Source organism: Mesoplodon mirus (genome assembly GCF_964341445.2).
Source record: "Mesoplodon mirus genome assembly, chromosome: 15".
Lineage (NCBI taxonomy): Eukaryota > Metazoa > Chordata > Mammalia > Artiodactyla > Ziphiidae > Mesoplodon > Mesoplodon mirus.
In genome coordinates, this window is record NC_138991.1 from 63339395 (window position 1) to 63362261 (window position 22867).

Sequence of the window (22867 nt, forward strand, 5' to 3'; positions counted from 1 at the left end):
AGTAGGAAGATCTTGGGGCGGCCCCACAGGGCCCTACAGCAGCTCAGCTCCTGCACCAGTGCCTCTGGCTGCACCTCTTACCTATCAGCCCCCAGTAGCTGCCCGCAATGGGCCATCAGGGCCACAAGGGCACAGCTCACAGGGCCCCTGCAGGCATCCAGCCACTCCCAGAAATGGGCCATCTCCTCCTGGAAAGCCTGGGGTGGGGATGAGATCAGGCCAGGGCCACAGTCACGGCCTCCCTAGCATCTGGTGGCCCTCTCTCTGGGTGGTTTCTCTAACCCCCTGCCACACTACCTCCCACCTCCTTCCAGCCTCAGGCCCGGGGAGCAAGTCCTTTTACTTTCTTTCTTTCTTTTTTTTTTAAATTAAAAAAAAATTTTTCTGGCGGTGCCACATGGCATGTGGGATCCTAGTTCCCCGACCAGGTATCAAACCTGTGCCACCTTTATTAGCAGGCGGATTCTTAACCACTGGACCACCAGGGAAGTCCCACAAGCTCTTTTTCTAATGCCCCTGTTGCGTGGCGTCATTGGAGGTGACGTGGGTCCAGCCTCCTGCAGCTGGTTCTCTGGCCCCCCTGGAGAAGCTGCACCAAAAAGTTAAGAGCTGTGAGGGGAGGGCAGTGAGCTGACAGGTGTCTGGGAAGGAAACTGAGACCCTCCCAGGAAAAGCCTGAGGGTCCAGCCAGGGCCATGAGCAGGGGAGATGAGAAATGGCCAGTGTGGGGGGTTTCAGGGTCCCTGGAGACTGTGCTTCCAGAGGCAGGGAAGTGGGTTCTGGGTGCGTGCAGCAGGGAGGATGGAGGCTAGACTTGGGGGTGCACTTCCTGCCCATGATTGGTAAGAGGCTAAGGAGAGAGTGCCCAGGGTCCTGGTGGGGGGTGCCCTTCCTCAGAGCACCACCAGAAGTTCTGGGCTTCCCCTCACCTGGGCTGTAGGGTCTGTCTTCAGGGTGGTCTCGAAGCCCAGGGCCTGACACAGGCCCCCAGTGCCTCCACATCGTGCTGGGCCCCAGGCCGGTCCTGGTTCACGACCAGGAGGAGGGCGGCCCTGGCCCCAGGCAGGTCATACTGTGCGCTGGGGCTGGGTTTTGGCTACAGACAGGATTAAGGTGGATTCAAAGTGGTCTGAGGACCTCCCAGCTCCTCGCCTCTCCGCCTCAGGTCTCCTGAGCCTCTCTCCCAGTCGAAACTATTGCCACAGAAAAGCAAACATGTATTAAAAAATAAAATAAACCATGATAAATGTCAAAAAAAAAAAGAAAGAAAGAAACTGCTGCCACATGGTTGGACCCCAGCCCTGTCCCCCTCATCTCGGGCCCCCAGAGCTCCACGTCCCCTAGGCACAGTGCCACCCTCAAGGAGCTCCCAAAGACTGGGCAGTAGGTAGCCCCTGAGGACTCCTCAGCTGTCCAGCAGAAGACCTGGTGGGGGTTAGGGCCGGAGAACTCCTCAGGCAGCCGCTCCGTGCGGGTGCAGTTATGGGGGAGCAGGACCCTGGCTCCAGGGAACAGCTTGGCCAGGCTCCTGGCTACCACAGTCTCTTTGGTAAGGACTAGTTTGGCGCAGGTGGGGGCATATTAGAGACCCTAACCAGACCCTAACCCTGCCAGACACTAACCCTGCCAGAATGGAGGGAGGAGGAGACAGACAAAAGAAAGGGAGGGCCCTAGGGGGGTCCTAGTTCAGGCTGAACGTCACAGGATTCCCAGGACGTGGGTGGCCTCAGGTAGACAGTGGCTGAACCATTAGCCATGCTGCTCCCCGGGGTCCAGGGATCAGCGTGCACAGAGATGGGGCGCTCCCAGAGCGGGTCAGGGCCTGTCTGGGAAGGCGTGCAGGGTGGGCATCGCCTGGGGAGGCCGGGGAGAACTGTGGAGCAGAGCTGGGGCCCATTCTCACCTCCAGTGACCACCCAACTGCCCACTGAGACCTTTGGGCCTCGGGACCAGACCTGAATCATCCCCAACCCTGGGCCCTAGGGACCCACAGTCTGATGAGACAGTCACTGCCAGGTAAGTGTGAACAGGGGTGGATGGGAATACAAGTGTCAACCCAGGGATGGTAAGGGGCGTGGCTGACGCCTAGAAGGGTCTGTGTGAGGCTAGGTCGAGAGGGAGGGATGCCAAGCAGAGGGAGCAGCCTGGGCAAAGGCACGGAGCTGAGAAGATACTGCAACGTGTGGGGGACCCTGAGTGGGCTGTGAGGACGGGCGTGGGTGGGGGTGGGAGGCGAGGCTTTGAAGCTGACACCCATTCCAGACAACACAGCCTTATGTTGTGGAATGAATGGATGGGGGTAATGCGTTCAGGACAACACAGCAGAGCCACAGCCCCCCTCCTGGATGCCCCTTCTGGTTCTTCACCTGGTCAGCAGCTGCAGCAGCGACCAGTGAGGACGACGGCCACAGAGCTCACCCAGGCCAGTGAGGAAGGCTCTAGGCTTGGGGGTAGCTGGGTGGGGAAACAGCACACAGGCCTGGAGGGAGGGTCTCCACCCTGCCCACCCCCCAGACCCGCTTTGCCCTGCCCCACAACTGGGGGTCCCTGGCCAGCCCACTCACCCCCGGGGGGAAGTGGAGAGCAGAAGGAAGACTTGGGGAAGCCCCACAGGGCCTCACAGCAGCTCAGCTCCTGGACCAGCTGCTGGGGCTGCCTCAGCTGCTCACTGGGGGCCACCAAGGCCACTAGAGCACAGCCCACAGGGCCTCCGTGCGCATCCAGCTGCTCCCGGAACCTAACCAGCTCCCCACGGAAACCCTAGGGCAAGAGCGAGTGCTGGGCCTGAGTCCAGGGAGGCCCCAGGTGGGACTGGGGGCGGAGGTGTGAAGAGGCAGGCGAGGGCTCACCTGGACCAAGGCCTCCCGCCTCTGGCAGCTTTCAAAGCCCAGCGTCCGGAACACACTCTCCAGGACAGCGAGTGTAGAGGCTGACACCTCAGGACTTCTGAGTGTCAGGGCCACCCTTGGCCCCTGCCCACTGTACTTACCTTGGGGAGGCAAGGCCAGAGTCGGGCCAGGGTGGGGCTCAGCTGGGAGCCAGCTGGGCTGGGTCAGGGAGTGCCTCCGACTACCTTTCTTCCCAGGCTGTCCCGAGCATCTGCCATCTGCGAGGCCACCTGCAGGGTCCCAGACACCAGGAAAGCCATGGGGCTATGTGGGGGTTCCCTCCGAGCACAGAGTTCACCTCCCAGGCCCAGTGCCAATGCTCTTGGTCCCAACCCTTGGCCTCTCCCTGAGTCCCGTCCTATCAGCTCTGTTTATGAGCTGAGCTGGACCCTGTCCCCTGCCCTGGAACCCTGCGTTCTGGGCCCTACAACCCCAGGCCATGCTCTGTTCCCTGACTCCAGCAGGCTGCTTCCTGGCTGGCACTAACGCCCCCACCTGCACCAGGAGCCTGCGTCCAATCCTATTCTTAGCTCCTGGCCCACCTGCTATCTGATCTCGTTACACGCCAGTGTCTCCCTTCTGAGCCAGCCACCAGCACCAAAGAAATGTGTGCACTGCTCCCGCCACCCATCACCCCTACTCACTCATTCAGGGCACCCACACGTGTGCACGCACAAACACACACACACACAACTGCCAGCCTGAGGGCATGGGGAGCAGTGAAGGGCATCATCCCAGAGGTAGAAACCCCGGGCTGGACTCAGCTGTCCAGTGAGACCCTGGCGGCTTCATCTGGGAAATGGGGTCTGTCCAGTGACCTCAGGATGAAGCTCGGGTTAAATGGGGGGCAGAGAGGCTGGCACACACACACTGCAGGACAAAACATCTTGTCTCAGCCCACCCCCACCGCCACTCAGGTGGCCCCTGAGGCCACCACCTGGTGAATCAGAAAGGACTTGGTGGGGTAGAAGATGCTCTCAGCACGTGCCCACCAGCTCCACGGGGCCCAGCCTGGGGACAGGGGTTGGGTGGGGGGGGCTGGGGGGAGGGTCAGATGTGAAAGGCTGGGTGGGGATGGGGCATGGCCCATTTTGACTCAGCAGCACTCTCTCCCTAAGGGATTTGAGCACAGGGTCCCGCTTAGCGCTCCAGATCCTCTACGGGCAGCGTGAGCCACCACCCTGACCAGTCACGAACTCTGAGCCTGGTTCCTCATTTCATCAAAGGGAGAGAGAGAGTGGCCTCGTAAAGACCCCACTCCCAGTCAGCTCCCTCACTCTCCTGATGAGTAGGGAGGGGTGCCACCAGCTGTCCCATCCTGAGCTGTCCTCAGACTAGGGCAGGCACTAGTTGACAGGATGAATGACCCAAGGCTCATGGCAGCCCTTGGGGCCCAGGTGACCTGGAAGCCAAGAATGTGGCTCCACCTGATGACCATCCAGCATCACGTGCCACTAGGACCACCAGGCCAGGAGGCCCAGGGGTACGAATTCCAGGTCCCCCCAACCCCCAGCAGCCACCTAAAGAACAAGAACAGCCTGGAGGAAGTTTTCATGTTTATTCAACCTTTCTGCTGCCCTTTGAGGCCAGCTGGGCCAGCTTCTTGGGAGGGCCTGTGGTCTGTCCCTGTGAATGCCCTTCTGCAGGGAATACAGCGCCTCAGGAGTCAGTGACAAGGTGCTGATGGAGTGCTAGTGTTAAGTACCATAAACCCCGAGACTCCAGGAGACTGGGGAGCAGCGGGGGCAGCGGGCCTCCGCTGGCCCTGTTCTTGGTCTGCACAGTTGGCCTCTGTCCCCGGAGCTGATACCACCCTCCCCAGACTGGTAGAGGGTGACTCTTGGGAACTCAGCTGGGGGCGAGCTGACTGAGGGCAGAGGCAGGCAGCTTGCATGCTGCTGGGACAGGGCAGAGCGGTCAATGTCTGGATATGGGAAGGGGTGGAGGCCAGAAAGCCCCTGTGGCCGCACCCAGGACCCAGGTCCTCATGGGTGTGGGCTGACTGACCCTCCCAGAGTCCAGTAGCACCCTAAGGCTTAGCCTTCCCCCCCGTGGGAAGGCACAGGATGGCAGGACAGAAGGCCCAGCTCAAGGACCCAGCCAAGAAGGCCGGGAACAGAGCGACGGGGCCAAGGAAGGCTGAAGGGGTTCTGGGATGGAGACCCCAGGCCTGCCCAAGTCCTCATACATCCCTGTGCCCCAGCTTCTCCCCTGTGCTCACGCCACCAGCCTGGAATGTGCCGGGGCTCCAGGAAACCAGGGAGCAAGAAAAACCCCAGAGCAGTTAGGGGCATGGCCACGAGGTTACAGGGGATTCCATGCCTGGGGGGCGTTGGCCAGGTCCCCAGGCGGGCAGGGCTGATGGGTTCTGCGCGTGGGGGACCCTGCAGTCCTGCCGGCAGCGGAGATGGTGGACTGGGCCGGGTGGGGACCCCGCCTGGGCCGCCCTTCCGGCCCTCACCCCACAGGCTGGGCCATCTTGGCGTGCAGGCTCTGGTGGGCGATGAGGTGGGCGCGCTGCTTGAAGCTCTTGTCGCACTCGCCACAGCCGAAGGGCCGCTCGCCTGTGTGCACGCGCCGGTGGTCCAGCAGGTAGGAGCGCAGTGAGAAGCTCTTGCCGCAGTCACTGCAGCCGAAAGGCTTCTCGCCCGTGTGGATGCGCTGGTGGTCGGCCAGGTAGGCACTGCGGCTGAAGCTCTTGCCGCACTCGGAGCAGGAGAAGGGCTTCTGGCCCGTGTGCACGCCCTGGTGGCGCACCAGGTCCGAGGAGCTGCGGAAGCTCTTGTCGCACTCCTGGCACTTGTGCGGCTTCTCGCCCGTGTGCGTGCGCTGGTGGCGAGCCAGGTCGGAGCCCCAGCGGAAGCGCTTGCCGCACTGGCCGCAGCTGTGCGGCTTCTCGGCCGCCAGGTCTCGGAACTGCCGCCGGCGCGTGGGCGGCCGCCCCCGCCGCGCCCCCGCTGCCCGCCCCCGGGGTGCCCCCGGCCGGACCTCGGCCTCCTCCAGCCTCCAGGACACGGTCACGTCGCCAGCAGCCTGGCCCGGGAGCGCCGTCACCACCTCCTCCAGCCGGGATCTCTCGCTGTGGCTTGTGAGTCCCAAACCTGCAAGCGGGGAGGAGGCGGCCTCTTCAGTGCCACGCGGTTCCAGGGACAGAGCTGAGGGGAGGCAGAAACGAGGCTCCCGGCCAGCGCCTGGGGCTCAGGTTCAGACAGCCCTGGGCTCCAGCAAACTCCAGCCTCAGCTTCCTCCTCCATGGAATGGGGACACGAGAAAACGATGACAGAGAAACCGTTCAGAGTAAGCGGCAAGGGGCTTGCTGGGCGTCTCCAGCAGAGGTACTTACTAACTACAGGCCTAACCAATCTACGCCCCCTTCCCACACTGCGATCCAGTGTCCCACCCCAAGCCCTGGCTATTCAAACTCCAAAACTGCATAGATTGAGGTCATCTGTAAATGATCCCAACCCTCACCATTTGTTATCAGCAACCAAGGAACCACAGGGCTCAGCTAATATGGTTCCTCTCGCTACACGAGCTCTTGTCCTCTCAGCTCAAGAACAAACGGAAGTGGATCGGGAGGGATCTTAGCTGGTCCCACTGGGTTGCGTGGATTAAATGAGATGATCCCCAAACAGTGCTTAGGAAGGCCCTGACCTGGAGAGAAACCCAGCAGCGCGGCCTCTAGTGAGCAGGTGTCTGTCTGCGCTTCTTCACCGGGCAGGCTGAGGGGGCCTCACAACCACGTTTGCACGAAGTCCCAGCTCCGTCCCTTCAGTGTCCTTCAACCTCTCTGAGTCTCAGGTCCCTCGTCTATAAACGTGCACACGCTTTCATGCAGTGGGTTGTGAGGATCCCATGAGAAAATGCCTGTACCCGTGCTCAGCACAGTCCTGGCATGTTGCCCATGCCATCACAGGCAGAGAAAAGTGAACACCAGCACAAACGAAACCTCCGGGGGCTCTTAAAGAGACGCAGGGAAAGCCCTCTTTGGAGCCAGCTAAGCCAGGACTTGGGAGGAAGACTGAGGATTCCAGCAGGGTGTGCAGGGGTGGGGCCAGCCTGGGCCCACCCGTTGCTGCTGGGACTCCAAGGAGGCGAGAGCCTCCAGCTCAAAAGAGCCAAGGACCCCTAGGCCCCTCGCTGTGCCCACTGCTTACCCAGGGCAACGTTCTGGGAGTTCTCCCTTTTTATGTCCCAGAAGAGATCTCTCTGAGCAGGGTCCAGGGACCCCCATTCTTCCCGGGAGAAATAGAAGGGAATGTCTCCAAATGTCACAGGTCCCTGGAATGAGGTGAGAAAACCCAGCTCAGGGCTGCCCTGCTCAGGACTCCCAGGCAGTCATGGGCAGAGACAGGAAGGGGGATGGGAAACAGGACAGGTCCAGGCCAGAAAAGGATGGATGGAAGAGGCCTTGGTGAGAAGGCAAGACCCATTACAGGGACTCATCAGCATCAGAGGGGACAAAGGAACTGGTTACTCACCCCAGAGGCAAAGCAGGTATCTGTCATCTCTCTGGTGCTCCCCTCTTTAAGAAGAGCTGGAAGCTGGGCTGCAGGGAAAGAATGGAGCCTCCAAGAGGCCAGCCCAGGCCGGGAGTGAGATCTCACACACTCTCCTTCACACACACACACGTACACCTTGCCTTCTCAGAACAGAAATACCCTACTTGCTCCCTTCAGGGCAACGTCCAGGAAAGACCCAGGCCCCTGTCCAGCCACTCTGCCACGTTCAAGTTTACTCACCACCATGGCCGTGCTGCTCCCAGGGTACAGGTGGCCGGCTTTGTGTCCCTGCCTTCCGGGGAGGCCCCTGGGCCTGAGATCCCTGGACTGCAGCCTCAGGTTCCGCCCCCTCTGAGGGCACATCCTGTGCAGGAACCACAACATGCTCATCAGCACCAAGACCAGATGGGGGAGACAGAGTTTAATCCCTGGGAAGGAGACACAGGACACATCCCTCAGGAGGCTGGGTGTGGGGAAGAAGGTCAACACAGGGCCCCAGGAAAGACCAGATGAGAATGTGACACCAGGCAGTGCTATGTGCCCAGGGACACTCCCCAACCAAGCGTGAGGCAAGAACCAGCCCCCAAAGACCAGAATCAAAGAGCCACTTAGCAAGGGGCAGTGGGGGGAGACCTTCCTGTCAAAGGCAGAACCCCACACCCCCGCCACACATTAGCATCTCCCCAGACGCTTCCAGTGTCAAGGACCCAACATCCCACAAGATAGCAGGGTTCACAGGGACAGCTCTACCTTCTCACACCCCCTTTGGTGCTCTCACTATGCACATCACTGTATCCCCAGGGCCTGGCCTAGAGCAGAACACAAATAAATGTTTGCAGAACCTGTGGAGCTAAAACCTGCCTTCCTGGAGCATGCCCACTTTGGTCCTGCTGCTGCCCTCCAAAGCCACCAAAAAGAAACCAGATTCACTTGGACAGTGTCTTTCAGAAAGGCCACATTATGACAAGCTCCTGTGGACACTCCCTCTGGCTCTCCATGTCCTCCCCCAGCCCCAACCCCCGCCCCGCCCCCTGGAGGACTCATCTCTATAGAGATGGCCACCTCTCCTCAGTCCAGGTGCTATCCAGGTGCCCCTGGATGCGGGAGGGGCCCCTCACCTGTGGCCAAGCTTTCACTGGCTGCTTTTGCAGGTCCTCCACCAAGGCAACAGCTTCCTCGCCACTCCCTGGGCATCGTTCGCATACCCAGCCCTGGATGCCCACGGGCAGCACGCTCAGGAACTGCTCCAGCACCAGCAGCTCCAGGATCTGCTCCTTGGTGCGCAGCTCGGGCCGCAGCCAGCGGCAGCAGAGCTCCCAGAGCTGGCTGAAGGCCTCGTGGGGCCCGCCCGCATCCCCGTAGCAGAACTGCCGAAAGCGCTGGCGGCACGCCTCTGAATCCCTGCTGTCCTCTTGCTGGGCAGCGTCCTGCTCCCAGGAGGAATCTTCTACCTTCACGATCAGAAGCCCTTCTCCCTCCCCAGGGGCCTGGTCCTGAGGCTCTGGGGGGGCTGCCATTCCCCTGGCCTAAGGCTCAGGGCTGGTCAGCCTCAACCTGGGCCTTCAATCTCCCAGAGGGATCCCCAGTGGCAGCTGGGTTGGCATCTGGACAGGCACTCCTGGGAAAAGAGCAGATTAGCAGGAGGGGGGCGGTACATGAGCAATCACCAGCCTTGAGGGACATCCAGGGACTCCAGCTCCCGTTCTTCCTGGCCTTGAAGGCTATTTTAGGCTCTCCTATAAAGACGTGCTCACATGACTCTCTTCTACCAATACAGATCCGCGGCTCCTTATCCTCAGCTCCAAAATCCAAAACTCCGAGGTTTTCACTACCTGGTCTACTGACACGAGATGAGCATATTTATAACCTCCATTTATCTCACTTAATGTAAATGTTCACATGTTCTATGGGAGAAATATTAATGTATTTGTTCAGTTTGTAAAAATCTATCAAGTTGTACTTCTGATGTATATTTCTGTATATTATTCTTCAATTTAAAAAAATTCTTTTTAACTGGGAATTCCTGGCGGTCCAGTGGTTAGGACTTCGCGCTTTCACTGCTAGGGGCCCCGGGTTCGATCCCTGGGTGGGGAACTAAGATCTCGCAAGCCGTGCAGTGCGGCCAAAAAAAATGTTTTTTTAAACTAATGTTTTGATTACTGAGTGTTGTACCAGATTGCGCTGGCGGCGTTATTTAATATACAATACATGTACTGTATTTTTCTCGAATTTTGGCCCCTAGTGTATCAGCAAAGGGCCCACAGACACCATCCTGAGCCACTTATCCAGATACACATGAACGTGAGACATAGTTATACCTTATTGCTTTTCTTCACAACAGTCCTGAAAGGTGTATATTTTAGAGTATTTTTAATTGCTTTTTGTTTCAACAAAAAAAGTGATACAAACCATTGTAATAAAAAGGGGGGGTTAAACAATACAGAAATACATAAAAGAGAAAGTCTCCCTTCCACACTGCAGCTGCACCCCCATTAACAGTCTGACATATGACCTCCCAAATCTTTCCCTGTTCATTTACTGGAAATATATCCATAGAAACCGGGGGAAAAGTGCTTTGTGCGTGTTTTTACATAAATCAGGTCTTACCGCAATACTATTTTGTCATTTGCTTTTCTACCCAACAGTGCTGCTTCAGGCGCTCTAGGAGATTCCGCGGTATGGATGTACTCGTTTCTTAATGAATACCCACCCGAGTGAGGCATTCAGGTTGTTTCCAATTCTTTTCTACTACACACTAAGCACTTTATTTACTTTATTCTGAAAGGTACGCTCTCCATGCTCATCCTCCAGTGACCGAGGAGAAGGCTCCGCTCGGACAGAGCCAGGGACTCACCAGGGTCGCTCAGTAGGACTCGGCAGTCGGGAACGCGGACCCGGCCAGAGCCCCGTGCTCGGTCCCAGCAGCCTTGCCTGAGCAGAGATGAGAGGCGGAGGGGCGGGCAGCGGGTGCGGCGCCCCAGGCTTCTCCCCTGCACCTCCCTGAGGTGCGCACCCCCTTCGGCCTCTGCCTCCGGGCACCGGCCCCGGTCGCCCGGAGCCCTGCGCTCGACCTCGGAGCCAGGCGGGCCGCGTCGCCTGTCCCGCCCCCCGGGACTCACACCGCCCACAGCCGCCCAGGCGTTCCCAGTTTCCGCCTCCAGGTTTCAGCGCCGGAAATTCGCGCGGGGCTCGCCGGGAAACGACACAGTCCATGCGCCGAGACAAGCCCGCCCAACTACTCTCCTCAGGAGGGCGTTCGCCTACTATACCGGCCTTCTCCCTGACGGGTGACCAATGAACGGTGAAAATTTCCAGGGATGGCCAATCAGAAGGAGTAACGTCATGTGGTCAACACCCATGCCCCCAGGCTGAGGTCTGCCCCTAGATTCGCGCTTTCTCCCTCTCCCCTTGTCTTTCAGTTTCCTGTGTTCCCCTGGCCCGTGAAGGGTGAAAAGGAAAAGCCAAGGCTGGCCTGCTGGGCAGAGACGTCGCTGGGCCCAGCTACGAGTGAATCGCCTGCTCCGCCGCAAGGGATGCTCGGGCGTGGACTCTTCCTTCCGTCCCCTGCTCTTTCCGCTACACAGTGGGTCGAGAGCTGAGGGGGCTGTGGTCCAGGAGCCGGAACTCAGCCTTAGGAGACTCGTTTATAGCTTTTAGGGTCCCGCACCCACCCAAATAGTCTTTAGCCGCTTCTAGCAGGGCGCGGAGCTTGCTGGGAAATGCAGTCCAGTGAGGGGCGGGGAGCCTCCTGCGCCGATCCTCTGTTCCCGAGGGTCGGCTAGGGTCTCTCGGCAGGACGCGGCCGTCGGGGACGCTGACCCCGACCAGCAGATTTGACTGAAGGACAGCGGGGATCTCCAGGCTGGGGAGAATCTAAAGCAGGCCGGCCGCGTCGGGGAAGCTCTGTGCATTTGGACCTGCTCCCACCCTCTTCTTACTCCCCTTGGAGATATGAGGCTCCAGATCTTTTTCTGAAATAGAAAATCCTTTCTTGTGGTTGTTGTTGTTGTTTGATTATGCAAGTATTGCATCCTTAGTGTAGGAAAGAAAATAAAGTACGGAAAATTTTAAAGGCATCCATATCCACAAAGCTAGCTTCCTCACTCAGCTCACATGGCACTCCCTCAAAGTGGTTTTTCCCTAACCCTATGTAAACAGCACCCGGCCCCCGCTGCCTTGCCTCTGCCCTGCCTTATTTTTCTTCCTAACTTTTATCACTACCTGACATATTTGTATATTTGCCCTCCACTATTCGACTATAATTTTCATGATATCAGACTGTTTTCACTGCCCTACTTCCAGAACTTAAATACAGTGCCTGGCACAATATTTGATGAAAAACTGATGGTTAAAATAACTGAAAGTTAAAAATATCCCTAATAAGGCCATTCAGAAATAAGCACTATTAATATTTTAGTCTTAAGTTCTACATCTATGATTATTTCTAAGGTAAATCTGGAATCATTCTATTTAATGAATTTTTGTTGGCTCAGAAGTCTATCAAAGAGGACTTCCCTGGTGGCGCAGTGGTTAAGAATCCGCCTGCCAATGGAGGGGACACGGGTTCGAGCCCTGGTCCAGGAAGATCCCACATGTTGCGGAGCAACTAAGCTGGAGCCCCACAACTACTGAGCCTGCGCTCTAGAGCCCGCAAGCCACAACTACTGAGCCCGCGAGCCACAACTACTGAAGCCTGCGCACCTAGAGCCCATGCTCCGCAACGAGAAGCCACCTCAGTGAGAAGCCCACGCACCACAACAAGAGCAGCCTGCGCTCGACACAGCTAGAGGAAGCCCGCGCCCAGCAAACGAAGATCCAACGCAGCCATAAATAAATAAATTTTAAAAAATTCATCTCAGATTACCGTAATGCCTTGTGGAGACACAAAATAGTAAAAAAAAAAAAAAAGTCTATCAAAATCCATCTGTTGTGCAAGGTGCATAGTATTCCAAAGCATGAAAGTTCCATATTTCATTGAAAGTCCCTTACTCGTGGATATTTAGATTGTTTCCATTTTTCCATTTGCAGATGTTTACTACGTACACCTTCCTGCATTTGCTTGAACTACTTGCTGGAAGGGATGAGCCCAGGCTGTTCTAAGAAGACCGCTGAAGTGGATGCTACTGGGCTCCCTCTTCTCCCCTTACTGGCCCCAGTGGAAAACTAAACAAGGAAGAAGGAACTTGAAAGTCCCTTTTTCCAGTGTGCCCTTACATTGTTCTTCACCCTGTACTGACAAAGATTAACAAGTTGGCTTGCAAAGGAAAAACATCCATGGGATCCGGCTCCATTACCACAAAGCAGGACAAAAAGGGTGTACTGGGGGTTTGAGGGACAATAAATTAATAACTAGCACACCTACCATATATTCTATTGGGCATTGCTGATGGATGATAAATAATTTGTATATAATTATATTGAAATTGACCACCTTATTGTACTTTCCTTCTGATAGCTTTAGTTTATTTTTCTATGATGTAAAAAGGGAAAATTTTCTTTCCAGAAAATTTATACTCATTTCCAGAATTTATACTCATTATTTTCTTAGTCTTATAGCATTGTCTAGAACTCCCTAAATATCTTGGGACTTCCCTGGTGGCACAGTGGATAGGACTCCGTACTCCCAATGCAGGGGTCCCAGGATCGATCCCTGGTCAGGAAACTAGATCCCACATGCATGCTGCAACTGGGAGTTCACATGCCACAACTAAGGAGCCAGTGAGCCACAACTGAGAAGCCCTGCAGCCGCAACTAAGGAGCCCATGTGCTGCAACTAAGGAGCCAGTGAGCCACAACTAAGACCCAGTGCAACCAAGTAAACAAACAAACAAACAAATAAAAACCCTGGACCTGAGCCCCAGCTTCCAGCTCTCTGGTTGAATGACTTTGGACAAGTTATTGGACTTCTTGGTCTGTTTCCTCCTCTATAAAACTGAGATGAAACCCACTGCTTAGACTTGTAGAGCATTGAGGAAACGTATATATGGTGCTTGGCCCCACGCCTGACAGGGCAGCTGACACTGGCAGCTATTATTACTATTCTCAGTCCGCTGTCCTGTTCAAGACATTTCATCCCTTATTGGCTGGGAGCTAACCGGGGCTGCGACTGCCCTGCTGGCCCTGTGATCTGCAGAGACAGGTGGGGTCCCAACAGCCTCCCTGATGCAGACGTCCTCAAGGTCATTTGGTGTCAGACTGAATGTAATTGTGAGAGCTGAGCTGCAAACCTAGGACAATAAGCAAGCTGAGCTCACCCCTCCCCGGGGTGGGGAAAAAACGTAGAGAATGGGAAGCTTCAGAGCTAAAAAACCAGAAGGCCAGGAGTAAAACAGCCAGGCAGGGGCGGATAGGGCAAATTATAAAGGATATGTGCAAAGAGACCAAGGAGGTGAGAAGTAGGAGAGGGAGCTGGCAGCAGCCTCAGAAAGGACCAGGAGGGGCAGGGTCCCTGTTAAGTGAGAAATCCTCACTGGATTACAGCTGGGTCCCCAGGGACGCAGGTGAAAACATCCAGTCACAAAATGCAGGCACCAGTGCCTGAGACAGGAGACAGGGAAGGCAGGAGACACTGAGCATGAATTTCCATGCTGGCTCGGCCCTCCTCCCGGCTCCCAAAGAGAAGAGCCCAGGGAGGGTCCAGAGCTCAGTGGGCAATGCCTGGGACAAGTGACCACAGCAGCAGACCACCCCACCGGGTCCACAATTTCAGAAGTGGCCAGCTGACTTCAGGTATGCAAACCTTTGTGCTCAGAAGCCTTTGCTATGGGCTCTGGAATGGGTCCAAGCCAGGTGATGGCTGGGGAGGAAGGTGCCCAAGCCCCCAGAGGGATGACATAGGGATGGCTGAGTGAGGAGACACTGCGTTGACCCCGGGGCCCCCACTTCCCCCTGCCAAGTCCGGGGTCAGCCTCCAGGGTCCCACGAGACAGCGCTACAGACTGTCGCTCGAATTCCAAGGCCTTTAATTTGCAGTGAGCATGCCTGCTCCTCACCCGAGCTCCTCCCGTGTTGCCGCGCCCCACCCCCATGCCAGCACCTCCCCAACTCCCTTCCTGGGCCTCCCAGGTCACACCCCCACAGCAGCTGCCCCCGCTCCAATCCCCCCTCCTTCCCTGTCTCCGGGCCGGCCCGTCTCTCAGCCTCCTAGGTGGGGGCCGGAGGGGGCGCCGCCAGAGCCCCGGCTGCCCCCAGCATCAGCATGGCCAGGGCCTTGGGCCCCGCCGTGTGGATCTTCTCGTGCCGGTGCAGGTTGGAGCGCCGGCTGAAGCTCTTGCCGCACAGGGGGCAGGAGTAGGGCCGGACACCGCGGTGGGTGCGCTGATGGGCAGTGAGGTGCGAGCTGTGGCTGAAGCTCTTGCCGCAGTCGAGGCAGTGGTAGGGCTTCTCGCCGGTGTGCGTGCGGTTGTGGGCGATGAGGTTGGAGCGCTGGCTGAAGCACTTGCCGCACTCGGGGCACGGGTAGGGCTTGACCCCGGTGTGGGTGCGCTGGTGGGTGACCAGGGCTGAGCTCTGCGTGAAGCACTTGCCGCAGATGGGGCATTTGTGCGGCTTGGCGCCCGTGTGGGTGCCCTGGTGGGTGACCAAGTCCGAGCGGCGGGTGAAGCGCTTGGCGCAGCGGTCGCACACGTAGGGCTTCTCACCCGTGTGGATGCGCTGGTGCTGGATCAGCGTCGAGTGGTGGCTAAAGCTCTTCCAGCAGGACGGGCAGGTGTAGGGCTTCTCGCCGGTGTGGATGATCTGGTGCTGGATGAGGTGCGAGCTGCGGCCGAAGCGCTTGCCGCAGTCCGTGCAGGCGTAGGGCTTCTCGCCCGTGTGCGTGCGCCGGTGCGTCACCAAGTGCGAGTGCCAGCTGAAGGCCTTGCCGCACTGCTCGCACTTGTAGGTCTTCTTGCCGGCGTCGCCGTCAGGGGCCAGGCCCTCCTCGCTGCTCTCAGGGGCGGTCGTCTCCCCCTCTCTGGGTTGCTCTGGGAAGCGGCCCTCCTGGGCTTTCGGGATGCCGATGTCAGGCGGGGCTGGTTCCGACTGTGCCTCCACCGCAGGACCCGGCTGCACATCGTCCTTGGCTGGCCCTGAGCTCTGGCCGCAGGCCGCTCGCTGCCCACACCGTGGGGCGTCCCCCTGGGCTCTCCCCACCCTGCTTTTGAAGGACTTCATATCCCCAGGGGCTCCCAGGGACGGGGCTAGCTCCTCCTTGCCCACCTCCACGGCTCCTGGATAAAGAGGGATTCCAGCAAGGCAGAGGCTTTCATGAGGGCCCCGGGGGAATTGTGGAGCTAGAAATTAGGGCAAGGACCTGCTGGGAAGCCTGGAAGCAAGAGCCACCCTCCACACAGGAGGGAGGGCTGGCGGCCCTGCCCCAGGAGGGGCTGTGTGTCTGCACCCCACAGGAAACAGCCCGCACTGACATGGGGCACCTGGGAGTGACAGCCACGACCCTACTGCCCCGCCCACCTGTCACCTCTGCACGCACCTCTCTTCTCCTCCTCCTCATCTCCCATCTGCTGGCAGGATCCTGAGGCCTCGCCCTTGCCCTGCACTTGAGAGGCCCAGAAAGGCCTGCTGAAGGGAAACCCTGCTTGGGAAGAGATGCTGTGCTCAGTCAGGGCCTTTCGGGCTGCACAGCAAGGAGAAACCACCCCCACCTCCCCGGAGAGATGATGGAGCAAAAGAAGAGGGGATGCAGCTCTGCAAACACGGGGCAAAACCAAGTGAGCTCAACAGTCACTGGGGGCAGATGGCCATGCCCTCTCAGGATGCACACTCCGGGGCAACCTACAGGCACACTCTTCTCAGAGCTGGGCAAGGTCAGCTGCTGGCCACCTCTATGTCACACTGTCCCCAGCAGTGAGTCCAGCAATGTCAGAAACCAGATGCAGTCTTCCTATCCTGCACCTGCACCTTCCCAGGATCACAGGCAAAAAGGGCTCCTGGGGGAGGGGCAGTGGGCAAAGAGAGGCCAAGTGGGAGGGCCTGCGATAAGAGGGCCAGGGACACTGACCACCCAGAAGTCAAGGACCAAAGGCCCATTTGCCAAGTACCCCAGGGTGAGGGCCTGGGAATTCTGGTCAAGTCAGGAAGAGAGCAGAGGGGCCCTGGCCTCCATGCCCTGATCCAAGCCCCATGGGAGGGAAGGAATGTTTGGACCAACTGGGTGCTTTAGGGCATTTGTGAGGCCTGCCATGGGGCTGTGGAGTGGATGCTGGTTCCCTCTGATCTCCCAAGACTTGCCTGGACCTGCTGGCCTGGGCCCCGGAGAGTGCTAACAATGGGTGGTGAGCAAACCAGAGATAATTAAAGGTGTGAGCACAGCAGCTGCTGTGATCCTGGGGCCCACCAGGGACAGCAGGGGTCTTGGCCCACCATCAAAGTCAGAGGGTGGAATTACCAAGATCCTGGCTCCACCTGGACTAGCAGGTGTGCAACAGATGTGCACTGACAGACAGACTGAATGACCGAATGAATGACAATGAATGAATGAACGCTGATTTTTCCATAAGCCCTCATAAAAGTCTGCCATGAAAACTAGAGCCTGAAACTGAGGAATCAAAGCCCTGGGACTTTACTGCTTACCATGAGAAAAACCAAGGGAGCCAAGGCCCCTCTGAGAAGAGGACACGGCCCTGGGGTGGATGTGACAGCTCAGAGTCAAAGGCCTGGAGGGATTAGCTGGCACTGTTCCCCATCCCCTGGGCTAGCAGCCCAGCCCAGAGCCAGGCTTTCTGGTCAGATACCTCTGAAGCTGGGCTTGGAAGCGGGGGAACTACTGGAATAAGCTAGGGAAGAACTGGAGAGAAGCACAGTCTCTAGGTCGGCACTGTCCAGCACAGCAGCCGCTAGCCACGTGCGGCTATTTCAATTCAAATCTGAGCTGATTAAAATGAGATAAAACAAAGAACTCAGTTGCCCTAGCTGCATTTCTAGGGGTCAATAGCCACATATGGCTCATGGCTACCATATCAGCACCGACCAGAACACATCCATCACTAGGAAGCTTCTATAGTACAGCGAGGTCTGGATGAACCACAGGAGGGGGTTCAAGCCCTGGAAAGGGAGGAGGAGGTGATGGCAGATAGGCCCCACCGCTGACTTCCCAGGGCCTCAGGAAGCAGCACCCCAGCACGAGTGAGCCCTTACCCAAGGACAGCCCATTCCTCTTCTGCAGGATATCCCTGTAGAAGCTCTGCTGTGTGTGGTCCAGCCGCCCCCACTCCTCCCGGGAGAGGTACACAGCCACGTCCTCAAAGGTCACTGGCATCTGAAACAACATGAAATGCCCACTCTCTAAGACATGCCAGGACGTGGTGGAGGGGCACGGTGGTGCCAGGACAAGGGCAAGACCCCGACTCCCATCCTGCTGACTAAAGTGAGGCTGGCCCTCGGGTATGATGGTGAAGCAGGACAGTTGCCCAAGGAAGGCTTCTGGGGGCAAGAACAAAGCGCTTGTGTACAGCAGAAGACAAGAGACGAAAACAAGGATCCTTCTTTTCGGCACCACTGCCAAAGCTCAGGACCTCCAGTCCCCACCCTCAGGTCCAGCGCTCAGATCCGGAGGACAATTCAGAGACGCTGTCCCTCCATGTCCTTCGGCTCCAGCTCTGGATGGGGACACTCACCTGGGACCAGGCAGTGAGGAGCGCCGCAGCCATCCGCCGGTCTCTGGTCCTCCCCTCGTGAGAGAGCACAGGGATCTGGGGGGAGGGGAGGGCTGAGAGAGGAGAGAGGTCCTCAGGGCGGCCACCTCGTCCCACTTGGCCCTCCCACTCCCCACAGTGAGCTCATGCCAGACCCACCAGGGACACCCACAGTGCCTCCAACTCCACCCCCGACCTGATCCAAGAAGAGGGTCAGTGGGCTCTGACGGTGAGCAGGGGTGGCCTCCAAGGGGCAGGTGGGGCAGATATCAGGGTCTCCCCACCCGGGCTGAGCGTCCACCTGGGAAAGCCTCTCTCCACATCCCCATCCTCACCTCCGCCAGGCAGGAAATGCGCTTTCTCCTTAGAGCCCTGGCTTAGGGGCACCCAGCCCCGTACTCCTTGAGCTCTGGCCTCCTGTGATGCCCCCTCAGGGTGCGGCTCTTCCGGCTCCATCTTGATGTGGGGTGACTCCTGAGCGGCTCCCAACAGCACTGTCCCCTCTGACTCGGAAAGCATTTCTTGACAAGAATGCCCATGACCTGGAGTCTAGAAATAACAGCCCCATCAGCACTGGGACAGAGAATGGGAAACATAGCAGAACTCCACGCTCGGGGACCTGCAGAGGCAGACACCGAGGGTGGCAGAACGCACACCCAGATGCAAGGCTGGCCCTGCTTCCGTCTCCGTCCCTAAGACCTGCACATCCGTGGTTCACCCCCGTGAGGCAAGACAGTGAGGGAAGGAGGGGAGGCTCATCAAGGCCCTGTTGGGTGCCCACAGGGCAGATGCCTCTTCCCAATTCGAGCCTCACACCTCCCACAGGAGTGTGGATTGTTATTCTTTTAATATATGAGGAAACTGAGTGTAGCTGGCTGGGTTGAATAGTGTACCCTCAAAATTCATGTCTACTCGGAACCTCAGAATGTGACCTTATTTGGAAGAAAGGTCTTTGCAGATGTAGTTATGGATCTTGAGATGAAATAATCCTGGATTCAGGTTGGGCCCTGAATCCAATGACTGGTGTCCATATAAGAGGAGAGGACACAGGGGCTTCCCTGGCAGTCCAGTAGTTAGGACTCCCGCTTTCACTGCCGAGGGCCCAGGTTCTATCCCTGGTCGGGGAACTAGGATCCCACAAGCCACGCGGCAGCCAAAACAAAAAGAGGAGAGGACACAGAAACAGAGGAGAAGCCATGTGAAGACGGAAGCAGAGGCTGCAGCGATGCTGTCACAAACCAAGGGACACCTGGAGCCACCGGAAGCTGAGAGGCAGGAAGGATCCTCCCCTAGAGCCTTGGGAGGGGGCCCTGCTGACCCCTTGATTTGGGGTTCTGGCCTCCAAAGTGTGAGAGAATAAATGCCGGTTGTTTTAAGCCACCCAGTTTGTGGTCCTTTGTTACGGCAGACAGGAAACTCGCATCCCCAGGCTCTGAGATCAGACAATGGCCCAAGGTCACAGAGCTTGGAGTGACTCGGCCAGGACTCAAACTCAAGTGTATCGGACTCACAAGTCACCGCCAGGGCCATAACTTCTTGAAAGTGGCAGGAAGACATGTGGCCTTGGGCCATTTCAGTCCTAACTCAATTGGTCAGAGCAGTTGGCAGTTGCTGATTTGGAAAAATAAGTCCAAGCCTACTTCTAACCGTACTGAGGCCTTGCACCCACCTAGGTCTGATGGAAGGGAAACTCCTCTCAGGCTCACCCCCTTTAACACTGTCCCCCACAATGGGACTGCCAGGGTCCTCCCTCCCCTCTTCATAGCCGCCTCTGCCCCAGCCCTCTGGGAGGTGAGGAGCAAGCTTTTGAGTCAGGCTACCGGGGCTGGAATCCAGAACCACCGCTTACCAGCCTTTCAGTCCTGAGCAGAGCAGAGCACTGGGAACGTCACTTCCCTTTGCACTGGGAGGCCCTAGTGAGGCCTCATCATCACCACCCATAGCACTGGGCACCAGCCAGCCTTCTGCTGGGAACTCAAACCTATCCCTCCACCTCCCCACCCACCTCAGTATATAAGACCCTCAGGCCAGGAGTCAAAGTTCCTGGGAGCCACACAGGCCAGGCGGCCTCTGAGACTCAGCTGCTCTGCCTCCACACGGATAACACGTGAGAAAGAGCTCTCCACTCCAGAAAGTTCTGGATAAACAAAGAGCAGTGCTGGTAATTACTACTATTACTCTACTGTGTGAGCTGACAGAATCCAACATCAGCAGAGAATGTTGTGGACATGTGAGGCCTACTGGGTGTTACAAAGGCATTATGGAAGGGAAACTGAACTGCGGTAAAAATTCTTTGTGCTTCTATGGTATGAAAACGGAACTGACACTTGATTTGTACTTGAACTTACAGCCACTGGAAACCAGAGCTGAGGATTTCCAGGTTTCTCTGACCTAGGTTCTGGTTGCTGTGGGTGGTGGTGTTTGATATGTTACAATAATGAGCACCTACATACAGGCTGATAGCTGCTCACGGAGGCCTCTCGTGCCTATTATCTTCTCTGAGCCTCCCAACCACCTGGCAAGACAGGTGGGAATGGCAGGCACATGATCCGCATTTTATAGATGACACACCTGGTTCCCAGAGGCCAAGCGACCTGCCCAAGGTCGCACATCCCGCTGCAGCTGACTCATGTTCCCCCAGTCCCAAGCTTGGTGACCCTGGTCTCCCCGCAAGTCGTAACTACACACACACAGGCAACAGGTACAGGAAGGGCTATGTGCTCAGACCCAGAGAGAGAGGAGGTGCGGGCCCTGGCAGAGGGGAGTAGAGGGTAGACTGAGGCTTGCCCATATGCTGACCACTGTTCAGAGAGCAAACCCCACCCACAGGACCCCTGTGCAGCCCCCTTACTATCTCGTGTAGCCTTTGGTCTGCTCACTACCGAATTCACCAGGCAAAGCAAAGCAGTCCCATAGAAGTCGATTCCCAGGTGGAAGGTATTTCCCATCATACCACCTTCTCTTCAACATCCCCCCACCGCATCTACCAGCCCTGCTCCCACGGTGAGTCTAACTCCTCCATTGGTCCAAATGCCCTGCCTTGAAAATCCCCTTCCACTCCAGTTCCTTCCAGTGCATGCCTCCCTCACCCAGCACCCCATCCCTACCTCTTGGGCTCTCTCCTTGTCCTGGGTAGCACGGACGCCTCCACCATCCGCAGACATTTTCTGTCTCAGAGCTACAAAGCTCAGCTGAGTCGTTTCTTGGTCTTGTTGGCCAAGTCCCCTCCAGTTTCTGGCCAGGAGCCTAGAGGAGCAGAAGGAAATCAGCCAGTGTCGCCTGGACATCCCTGAAGCCCCCCAAATTCCCACGCCGGACCAGATCCATCCCTGGTCCCAATCAGAAATAAAGCCTCCGAGACGCTCTCCAACGGTCTCACTCTCTATGCTGTTTTTTGGTCCCTCTCTTTGACAGAATGTTATTTTGTATTATCCCGTTTATCGTTGAAGCAAGAGGCTCAGAGCAACTGGGTTAAGGAAAACCGGGGTGACTTGAAACCTGAATCTCCTGTCATCAGGAGCCGAAAGGTCTGCAGAGATCCTACGAAACAGGTGCTGAGTGGGGCCCCGCCCACCACAGCCAGCTCCGCGGAGGAACACAGGCCCCGCCGTCTCCCGGGCCCAGACACACACACACACCCTGCGCTCGACCTGACTCGGTCCCGCCTGGGATCCAGAAATTGAGCTGCCCGCTCTCAGCAGCCCTCCCTGCGGCTGCAACCACCCGCCCGGGCCGGGTGTCCATCCTGCTCACGGTCCCGCACAGACGATGTCCTTCCTCTTTCCGAACCCGGGTCCAGGCCTCCTCTCCCTGCCAGCCCGTAGCCTTCCACCTTTGACCCCGTCCCCTCCTGCCAGCTGGCCACCCGCGCGGGTCTCGGGATCCAGGCGCCCTCCCAGCCCCCCTCTCACCGAGGTGGAGGCGGAGGGGTCACCTCGGGCGGCGGAGCCCCCTCCCCCGGGGAAGGGAGTCTCCGCAACCTGCACCGGGCGCGGGGAGCCGGGTGGAGACTGGGATTAGGGACAACAGGAAGTCCCTCCCAGATCCCGTTCCCCGCGCAGCTGCAGCCCTACAGCGTTCCCAGCTTGGAGGGTTCCGGGTCTGGGGTCCCGAGGCCGGCTGCACCTGCTCTCGGCCGGGAGGTGACTCCCAGATCCGCGTTGCCGGCTCACGATCGCTTTACCTGGCACGTACTCGTGACACCAGCCAAGCAGGAGCGCCAAACTGGGAAAATATATTTTGTGTAGGGATTTTGATATTTGACGTTTCAAATTGCAGCTGTCGTTACAGGACGAAGGACACTTTGCCGAGTGGAGGGACATGGTGGTTCTTTTCAGTACACAGAGCTTCTCAAAGTCTTATGGGTGTCTCCGTGGAGACGTCCCTGGATTTCATTTAAGGCTCCCAGACCAGTCAGCAGTTCCTCTGGGTTCCCGCCAAGACTGGCATGGAGTTCTCTCTCCCTAAGAGCAAACTTAGGAAACGAAGAGACCTGGGAACTCCTCAGTACCCACCCCTACACCCATGTCTCACACTTTGGAAGGATGTGGCATCAATCTGATTTTTCCAGACGCCGCCCTCCCCCCGCCCCCGACCAGCTCCCTCTCAAGGCTAGGGATAGAGGTGACAAAGGGGTCTGACCCAGCCATGCATGGGGTCCCAAACCCTCAGACATCCCTGGTGGCTTCATAGTCCACCTCTCAGCTTCTGTCTTCCCTTCAGACCCTGAGAACTAAGGCTCCCAAAACGGGAGAACAGAGACTGTGCTTCACTCCCTGGGGCAAGGCACCCATTTCTCCTTAACAGGGCACAGGAGATGAGTGTCAGGAAAGGGGTGAGGGCCAGC

General features: G+C 57.6%; 2 protein-coding genes across 3 annotated transcripts; both read right to left on the reverse strand.

The window, feature by feature from the left end:
* Window positions 1-4431: 4431 nt before the first annotated feature.
* On the reverse strand, window positions 4432-21780 carry ZNF213 (zinc finger protein 213). Of its 2 annotated transcripts, none has more exons than XM_082645241.1 (7): window positions 21672-21780; window positions 10245-10461; window positions 8509-9008; window positions 7631-7754; window positions 7370-7437; window positions 7046-7169; window positions 4432-5989 (listed from the first exon to the last, which is right to left on the reverse strand). In XM_082645241.1, the coding sequence occupies exons 3-7, from the start codon at window positions 8905-8907 to the stop codon at window positions 5346-5348; spliced, it is 1359 nt and encodes a 452-aa protein (XP_082501367.1). In that variant the 5' UTR covers window positions 8908-9008; window positions 10245-10461; window positions 21672-21780; the 3' UTR covers window positions 4432-5345. The 2 variants fall into 2 exon arrangements, with proteins under 2 accessions (XP_082501367.1, XP_082501366.1); XM_082645240.1 differs by having other exon boundaries at window positions 9998-10461.
* On the reverse strand, window positions 12895-22036 carry ZNF205 (zinc finger protein 205). Its single transcript, XM_082645239.1, has 7 exons — window positions 21775-22036; window positions 21129-21267; window positions 18357-18570; window positions 18004-18095; window positions 17525-17645; window positions 15861-15965; window positions 12895-15600 (listed from the first exon to the last, which is right to left on the reverse strand). Exons 2-7 carry the CDS (start codon window positions 21183-21185, stop codon window positions 14534-14536), a joined length of 1656 nt encoding a protein of 551 aa, XP_082501365.1. The 5' UTR covers window positions 21186-21267; window positions 21775-22036; the 3' UTR covers window positions 12895-14533.
* Window positions 22037-22867: the final 831 nt, after the last annotated feature.